This window comes from Colias croceus, chromosome 20 (assembly GCF_905220415.1).
Source record: "Colias croceus chromosome 20, ilColCroc2.1".
In the NCBI taxonomy this organism is placed as follows: Eukaryota; Metazoa; Arthropoda; class Insecta; order Lepidoptera; family Pieridae; genus Colias; species Colias croceus.
Window position 1 is genome coordinate 9,686,639 of NC_059556.1, and position 9,274 is coordinate 9,695,912.

At 43.9% G+C, this 9,274-nt stretch overlaps 2 protein-coding genes across 2 annotated transcripts; both read right to left on the bottom strand.

Annotated features, from left to right (window-relative positions):
* Nucleotides 1-2,468: 2,468 nt before the first annotated feature.
* LOC123701072 lies at nucleotides 2,469-8,510 on the bottom strand. Its single transcript, XM_045648483.1, has one exon. The coding sequence runs from the start codon at nucleotides 8,496-8,498 to the stop codon at nucleotides 2,469-2,471; it is 6,030 nt and encodes a 2,009-aa protein (XP_045504439.1). The 5' UTR covers nucleotides 8,499-8,510.
* A 34-nt stretch (nucleotides 8,511-8,544) lies between these two features.
* LOC123701074 lies at nucleotides 8,545-9,114 on the bottom strand (the record flags this gene model as incomplete). Its single annotated transcript, XM_045648484.1, has 1 exon — nucleotides 8,545-9,114. A coding segment is annotated over one exon (570 nt), but the record flags the coding sequence as incomplete, so codon positions are not given.
* Between the last annotated feature and the right edge of the window lie 160 nt (nucleotides 9,115-9,274).

Consider the following 9,274-nt stretch of genomic DNA (forward strand, 5'->3'; position numbering starts at 1 on the left):
AAATGAGTAACACATTTTGTTCAATATAGATAATATTTATAATAAAAAGTTTAGTAATTGTCTTCCAGTAGAGGAGTGCCCACTCAATACCTATAAAGACAATTACAGTTTTTAGAATTTAAATTACTTAGTTACTCAATAGTAACTAGTCTCATATGTCAATAAATAAAGATAGTTAATAGTAAAAAGTAAGATCAATAATACTTAAAACTATCAGGTGTCCCAATAGGGGAATCGCCTGTCAATAATTAAGGATAAAAGTAAAATAAAAATAAAATAAAAAATGAAGTTAGTTAATCACAATATTAATATATAATATAAATAATAAAATCAGCTTCACTTTTTTGAGCTAGCCAATAAAGTTCCCAAAGGGGAGTGTCCTGTCAATAGTACCTAGTTTAAAAATTTAAAAAGTCAAATAGATAATAGTTATTCAATAGTAATAATTAATAAAATTGTCCCTCAATAGGGGAGTCGCCTGATAATTTACCTAAAATTATTGCCTCCCAATAGGGGAGTGTCTTATCAATATGTTGTTAAAAAGTCAGATTTATAAAATACAAAACAATAATAATTAATAATAAGGTTAACTATAAATGGGCATTGATATATTGTATTGAATTTTATGAATAATCTTATGATTGTCCAAACTATAAATTTAGATTAAGTTTCTAAGTTCAAGTAATAAATATTGGATAATTTTGGCTACTTTTATTTTTAAAACTAGTCAATATAATGAATACATGTATGAACAATAATAAATATGAATAATAAATAATTAGTAATATTATATTGTGTTGTGTGTAATGGTCCCTAAGCACTCAGTATAAATAGCTTATTCTAACAGCTACACCAAAAATGATGTAGCTGGTCTATAGATACACTTACAGTTTACTGATATACAAATCCAGAATATAATTTAAATTAAATTGAAAAGATAATATAGGTCTAAAAACATTCATCCACCGCCACGTGATTGTTGTTTTTGTTCATATGACACCCGTGACCTACTTAGCTTTTTCTTCCAAGATACGTTATAAGAATTTATAAGCTTTGTGTAGGAGGGTGTATAAAGTATTTGGGCACACAGTTCAACACAAAACAAGGTGTAAGCGAAAGGGGGAAAGTGCAGTTTTGGCGGAGAAAGTTTCTGTTTATAGGTTAAAAACACTTTTGTGTCTAACTTCGCCAATTTAGCTCCGATTTCCCCGGAACAAAGACCAAGGGCTTTGTTTCGATAGGACGCGTCTATTTACACCATTATCTTTCACCATACACTGAGTAAAGGGGGATTGTCACCGCCCGACTTACCAAAAATTGTTTGTTTTTCTTGATTTATGAGTCCAAAAAATCCGAAAATTTACACAAACACTCTTCTTACAGACACACACAACACTGCAGTTCCAGTTCTCGAAGTCCCCGATATAAATCGGGACTTTCCAGCGATGTCGTAATTTTTGTTAATATCGTGACTTTTGGCTATAACTTTCCAATGTCTGATCCGATTTTAAATCCGTTTTCGCGTCCGTATTCTGCGTTTTAGCGCGCATCCATTGGTATATAACACTAATGTGTAAGTTGTAAAAATACCACCTTTCTAAAAAACAATGTTAGGAGCGATGCGATTTCGCTGTCAACGGGTCGCGTTCGGGCAAATGACTGGTTAGGTTAGGTTAGGTTAGGTTAGGTTAGGTTAGGTTAGGTTAGGTTAGGTTAGGTTAGGTTAGGTTAGGTTAGGTTAGGTTAGGTTAGGTTAGGTTAGGTTAGGTTAGGTTAGGTTAGGTTAGGTTAGGTTAGGTTTTTTTTTTTTTTTTTTTTAAATAAAACAAACTCCACAGACTCAAGGTCCGTGCCTTTTTTTTTTTTTAGATAATATAATTTTTTGTTTTTCAAAAGGATGGTTTACTCGTCACAATTAATGAGGTAGTCCCGTCAACTACCATAATACAATTACATATTATTTTTAGTCTCTTAACTAGTTTTATAACATGCATAATTTTTATAATATAACATGCATTTTTTTTTTTTTTTTTTATTATAACATGCAGTATTTTTTTTTCTTTTCTTTTTAATATTATAATTAATATATTTTTTTTTTTATTATAATATATATTTTTTTTTGTTATTATTTTTTTATTAGTATTTTTTTTTCTTTTTTTACATATTTTTTTTTTTTTTTTTTTTAATTTTTATTATATATATGTATATATATTTTTTTTTTTGTGCATGCTATTTTACATAATATTATAAGTGATACAATTTATACAATTAATTTATAACAGTTTCAAATTTAATCTAATACATAGTGATATTTATTAATTTTATCAATTAAAATGAATTCTAATACAAATTTAATTTAATCTATTAAAGCCAAAAACACAATACATATTATTATTGAGTGGATAGGTAAGGAGTATGAAGTATTGGTTATTGTTGCCGCAATCCAAGCTTTTGGAGGTGAGGTGGTTTTATTTAATTGATTTTGTGAGGGCCTCCACGACTCTGCCGTTTCTATCCTTGAGGGCCATTTTTAAACAGTACTCCATGATGTTCTTGGTACTGGCCCTCTGTGCCCTCCCTATCAACCTGCCGATCGCGTCGCCACAGTCGTCAGCGAAGTAGACACAGGTCTTGGTGTGTCTAGATATTGCGACAACCGCGTGAGGTACACTGTCGTGCAGGCTGAGTTTTTTGGCGTTTGATTTCAGGATGAAGACGGTTTCGTACGTTAGGCCTTGTGCCTCGTGGATGGTTAAGATGCGGGAACCCGACCCCGCTCCATAGCCCTGGTTGGAAAGGGTGCTCTTTTCCTCCTGTGTGTGTACGAGGTAGAGGGTATTTTCCAAGGATCTTGGGATAACCGCATCTCTATATCCCTTTTGGATTAATGAGTGCACTCTGGGCTGAGATGAGTATATGCCAGAGTACACTTCACTGAGGGCGAAGGCAACATCCATCGGATTGCGGTGTGTGCAAAGTAAGTTTTGGTGGATCATTGTGATAGAGTCGGGCCGACAGTATCTCATGTGAAAGAGATTATCTCTGTCGATAAACGGCAGTTGGTTTACATCTCCGACTAAGACCACTTCCACTGCGCCAGACAGCTTGGCGGCCATAATTATAGAGCCAAAATGGTTCATGAGGGCTTCGTCCACGGTTAACCGTTTACAACTGAAGGACCCCCTGAATCCATTTGTGAGGATTGAAGCTATTGTGCGCACTCGTATTTTTTCCTCTCCTTTTATGCGGTGCGCTAGCTTCTCTCTCAGATCTTTTGCCGCCTCTACTGTGGTTGTCGCAATTACATCATTGGTCTCGTCGAAGTGTTTTACCAAATATGTTGTTTTGCCGCAGCCCGGCACTCCGTTGATCCACTTGATGTCGGGTACCACCCAGTCACTCCCGTACGCCGAGATGTCAGGACCCGGGGCAATGGTTTTTGCCATGTCCAGGATCCTGTCATCCAGCATAATCTTGGTGCAACGGGCGGTCACGACGATGGGATCTCCCTCGGGGGTTTTAAAAGTGGTGGTTCCCTTGATTTTGAGTGCATTCTCGTCTATAGGAACAAAACCAACGCTAGCGCTGAACGCAGCCATGTAAGGACCGGACATTTGTCCATGTATGACTTTAGATGTTGCGTTGTTATAGATGGCTGCGTCCGCCTCCTCGAGTCTGACCCTTAGCAGCGCAAGGTTGTTAAGCTGATAGGCATGCATGATGTTTCTGCATGTTGCCAGACTGACCTCTCTGGTTGCCTCGATGATAGCGCGGAATTCCAGAAAGGCGTTGATAATGTGGTGGAGGGGTTTTGCGACGGTTCTGTATTGTGGTGAATTGATTTGCCCGAAATCAGCCCGAGTTCGCTTTGTCCTATCCGTTGGCCGTTCTGTGGCCTTGTTTGGAGTTAAAAATCTCTCCACAGCTGAGGTTTGCCTTCCACTCGGGTTGCCTTCAGTTGGCCGACCCATGACTACTTTAAAGAAGTCAGAGAGGGCCTTCATTCGGCTCCGGGTTTCAGGGCACTCTTTTGGACTTCGACTACTCTCTAATGCTGAGAGCCTTTCGGCTGCAATTTTTTGTTGTAGCCGCTCTGAGCCACTGATTGTTGGTGGATGGTTGACGCCGGTGGGTAGGTGATATGGTGCGGTCGATGCGGCGCGTACGTGGGGTTTGAGGTAGTCTAAGTTTTCCCCTCGGTCTTCATAAACTATTACCTCATAATGTTTTGAGGCAGTGACGCATCCGCAACGGTCCACAACTTCACCTTTCTGATACCCGATGGCCATAGCGTCGACGCTAATAATGCGGGGTAGGTGTGCTCCCGCTGATTGGCAACTCTGCGCAAGACTGGTAAGTATCAAACATGCCTGGGTGAATGGGGACTCGACTTTCCATTCGAGGAGTACGACCGCCTTGTTTTGCAATCGTACCACCCGGCAGGAGTGGCCCATGAATGTTGCCAGAGGAAGAGCTATGTAGCTACTACGCTTCATCACGGCTTTGTTGGTACTTCCAAACCGCAGAGCTGCGAGGCCGGGTGAGATGGCCAGCTGATTGTTTGTGATTTCCCGGCAGAAGGAAATTCCAAATGACTCATTGTCGTTGTCCATGAAGAGTGCGACGCTACGAACTCTCAGTTTTGGTACCCCTACTTTGGCGCACTCCAGTAGTTGTTCACTGGAGTTTGTCGGCGCTGGGGTAATAACGTTATTTAGACCTGCTGTGGTTGTGATGAGTGGCCTACTGTTTGCAGGCGTTGTAGGGGTGGGGACTTGTGGTTGGTGGGGCAAATCCTTGGATGCAATTGTTGAGCCGTTGTTTATTGCTGCGACTCGTGCGATTTTAGCGGCAAAGGCCAGGAATGGCTTCCTCAGACTCTCAGTCTCCATGATGGTGGGTAGAGACTCTTGGCTCAGTTGGGTCTGAGTTTGAATTTCGAGTGAGAGTCTGTCTCCACCAAATCTTGGGCACTCGAATAAAATGTGCCAGATGGTCTCGTGGCACGACGAGTCGCAGACGCAGGATGGGCTGTCTATTAGGTTGAATCTGTGTAAATAGGCCGCGAATCCTCCATGGCCAGTTAAGACTTGGACTAAAGTTGGTGTCAATGTGGTGTCCTTCAGTACTCGTCTCGCAGAAGAGACGGTCGGCAGAAATGCCTTGGTGACCGACCCTGTGGTGGAGGATTCGTAGCGTTGTTGCCATTTTTGAATTGTTACCTCCCTGATTTTCCGCTTAATGTATGAAAGGGGCACTTTACTGTAATCAGGGGCCGTCTTTTTGGTGAGAGCAGCCTTTTTTGCTAGTTGGTCTGCTCTCTCATTCCCGGGTGTTCCCACGTGAGCCCTTAGCCAGAAGAGTCTCACCTCTCTGTCTTCTGCTCGGGTTTCCGCGATGAGTTTTTTAATCTCCAGAGCTAGTTGGTGTGTAACACATGGATTTTTTAAAAGCTCAAGCGAAGATCTTGAGTCGCTCATGATATTTACAGTTTTGGCTTTTGAGCTCCTTGCCATCTTGACCGCTCTGTAGAGCGCATACATCTCCGATTGGAAGACAGTGTTGTGTGACTCTAGTCGGAAGGTGGAGTACCTGGTCTCTTTACCTTTGTCCCACCATGTTAGGGCAGCACCTACCTTCCCCTCTATTTTGCTGCCGTCGGTGAAGATTTGGGGACCGACTACATGATAGGTCTCCAAAGTATTTGGATCCAGATTTTCAAGACGCTCGAACTCTGTTATTATCAGAGTTGAGGGATGTGGGTTGTGGAGATATCCCACTTTTTGCTCCACCTCTCTTCCTGGCGGGATATGCTCCTCCGAGTAGCCTTTTTTGATTTTGAAGAAGGCTGCCGCTTCCTGGACCCTGAGGTCGAGTGGCAGCAACCCGGAAAGTATGAGCGCCGATGTTAGAGACACCGTGCGATAGGCTTTGCAAATCTTTATTGCAAAGCCTCTCTGCAGCGAGGACAGTTGGTCTCTGATTGATAGTTTTTCCGCTGCAGGATACCACGCGCTTGCCGCGTATAGCACGATTGGCTCTATCACCGACACATATATGGTCCTTATTATCTCTTTGTTTAGACCCCAACTCACTTTTGCTGCACACGCTAGCTGTTTATATATGTCGGCTGCCTTTCTACAAGTGGCCGCCACGTGTGAGTTAAAGGTGAGTTTGCAGTCGATGATAAGACCCAGCAACTTTATTTCTTTTACGAGTTTTAGCTGGATCCCTGACATGTTTATTATGGGGAGGTCGTATTTTAGTTTACGAGTTATTATCATCGCATTGGTCTTGTGTGCGGCAAAGTTCAACTTGTTTTGTTTTCCCCATGTTTGCACAGCCTCTAAGGTGGTGTTGGCTGTGCTTTGAATTTTTTCGACTGTCGGGGCTGAGAATATTAGGACTACGTCATCTGCAAATGCTTGGCAGTAGACGCCTAGGCTATTTAGTTTTTGGAGGAGCGTATCTAAAATTAGGTTCCAGAAGGTAGGCCCTCCTATGGAGCCCTGGATGCACCCTTTGTTGGTGCCCCTTTCGAATACTGCTCTTGCGTAATTGACCCTGACTGTCCTGTCACAAAGGTAGGATGTTATAAGGCCGTAAAGGTTTTTTGGGCACCTCTTGTTAATAAGTTGTTTCTTTAGGGCAGGCCACCACGCGTTGTCAAAAGCCCCCTCTATGTCCAACGACACCATAAGCACAATTTTCTTGTAACTTACCTGTGTGTTGATATGTTGTAGAAGGTCATAGAGGGCGTCTTCTGTGCTACGCTGAGGAGTGAACCCGTATTGCTTGTTGTTTAGGGTAGGGAGGAAGAGCCATTGCAGTCTGGTGACTGTGAGTTTTTCAACTATTTTGCCTAGGACCGATAAGAGACCAATTGGCCTGTAGGATTTTGGGTGGGTGTAATCATCTTTCCCTGGTTTACGGATGATGCACACGTGCGCTACCTTCCACTGCTTCGGGAAGTGCTCTAGCGCCAGACATTTGTTGGCCAGCGCCAGGAACACCTCTCTGTCACAGCGAATTGCAGCTGTGCATATATCTGCCGTGAGCCCGTCAGGGCCGGGAGCCTTCTTTGGATTAAGCCTGTTTAGGACTGTTTCCAGTTCCGCGGCCGTAAATGGGGGATCATCGGCGGATAGGTCTTCGATGTCCGTGGATTTCCTGTTTTCAGACAGGTTTCTCACCAGGGTCTGATGTTCCGTTTCGGAATCTACAGTGTCACGAGGGTAAAAAGTCTGGGCCAGGAGTTCCGCCGATTGCTCCGGGGAAAGCGTTAAGCCGGCGGAGTCCCTTAACAGCAGGTCTTCTTGTTTTCTGGCCGTTTTCCTTATGACTCTGTAGATTCCGTCCCACATACTCTCACGGTCTTGTGTCTCACAAAATTCTTTCCAGCTTTGGGTTGCTGCCTCAGCTGCCTTGGTTTTGTATTCCTCCTTAGCGTGAGTGTATTCGTTTATGACAAACAGTCTGCGACTGGCAGCTGCATTTTTAATTCTCCGTTTTTTGCGGAGTACCTCTCTTTTCAGATCTTCTAGAGAGGGGGACCACCAGGGTGGCTTAGGCTCTCCCTTGTTTATACCAACTTTTGGGATTGCCGTTTCACACGCTTTATGGATGATTTCAACATAAATTGCGAGAGATTCCTCCAGTTCTTCCGGGTTTGAAATATTCCCTATTCGGGTGGATGTGATGTCTTTTTCAGAAAGTCCTGACCGGAAAGAACCGTTGAAGTCCGTCCACTTCGCTTTCCTTGTGTTGTATATGCGCGTGGTGACAGGTCTGATGCTTTCCAGGGCTGTCTCCAGACGCATACCGAAAGTTATAGCGTTGTGATCGGATGTTGTTAAACCTCTGCGGACTTGCCAGCCAGAGATCTTCCCGAGGAGTGGCAGGCTGCACACAGTTACATCTACTATACTTGTGTACAGCCTGTCGCCCCTGTAGGTCTCAAAGGTTGGCGTAGCTCCTGTGTTAAGAATTTGGAGGTTCATCTCACTTAGGAAATTGTTGAAATCTTTACCACGGTGGTCCTCGGAGTTGCTGCCCCACCAGTGGCTCCAGGCGTTGATGTCGCCCGCAACCACCAGATTGTCTGTTGGTAATTTATCACAGACTAGTTTGATGCGTGATATGTATGGGTTGATGTCCTGATCCCCTTCCAGGTAGATGGAAATTATTCCTAGCTTCAGTCGCCCTGCTTTGATGAGGACCGCGGCCACATTCTCGGTCACCAGCTGAGGATCGTGTATGACCTCTAGCTCTGTTCCCAGAACAATTACCGCAGCCTTCACTGGTTTTTGGCGGCCCAAGGTGCACTGGATGACTTGAGTGCCACTGCATTGTTTCACAACACCGGTCCTGCCTACGTATGGCTCCTGGACTAGTGCTATTGAAATGTTTTCCTTTTGGGCAGCCTGGAGCAGTTCGACTGTCGCTAGTTTTGAGCGCTGTAGGTTTGCTTGTATGAACTTAAGCTCCCTTTTGCGCATACTTGTGGATGGGGATTCTGATTGCCCGGGTGTAGTTAGGGTGACCTTAGCAGTAGGAGACGCGAGACCTCGCTATGTTGTCCCACTTTTGTCTTTCCTGACACTCACTGCTGAATGCAGTGTGTTCCAGGTCAGAGCCGTCTCTTTTGGCCTTTTGGCAGTTGACGCACGTGGGAGTGTTTCCTTGCGCCTTAAGAGGACACTCCCTCTCCTTGTGGGTTTTGGCACAGTACGAGCATGATTGCTCCTGTGCCTTGCACAGCGCTCGAGTGTGCCCGTATCCCAGGCATTTGGAGCACTGCACCAAGGGGGATTGGTCCTCTATGGGGCATCTTTTTAGGCCCACGTAAACTTTTTCTGCCTTGCAGAGTGCCTTCCAACATTCTGGAGAGACCTCCAAGACAGGGTGGCACTCGTGCGGGTTTCTCGCGCGCTTCCTATACCGCACCTTTAATATTGAATTTTTCTGGTCCAGTTCACTCATCAGGTGTTTGTTTTGAGTTTTTAAAAGTTCAATTATTTCCTCGTCCTTGTGACAGGACAGTACCCCTCTGATGCAGACAAGAGGATTTATTGGTTTCGGCTCCTGTGCCGATAACCCCTTGCTACTGTTGACCTGGTTTTTGATCAGATTTAGGTCGTCTGAGCTTGGACAGCTCAGAACGACCTTCTGATTTTTGGCTTTCCTAACTTTTTCCACTTTGGCCCCCGTTTTGGTAAGATCGAGGGCCCCCCTAACTCTCTCGATAACCTGTTCCCCAGTGTGTTTGGGGTCC

Bases quoted from the DNA above. Each gene is read 5' to 3' on its own strand.
- LOC123701072 (XM_045648483.1), bottom strand. From the start codon at position 8,498: ATGCGCAAAAGGGAGCTTAAGTTCATACAAGCAAACCTACAGCGCTCA.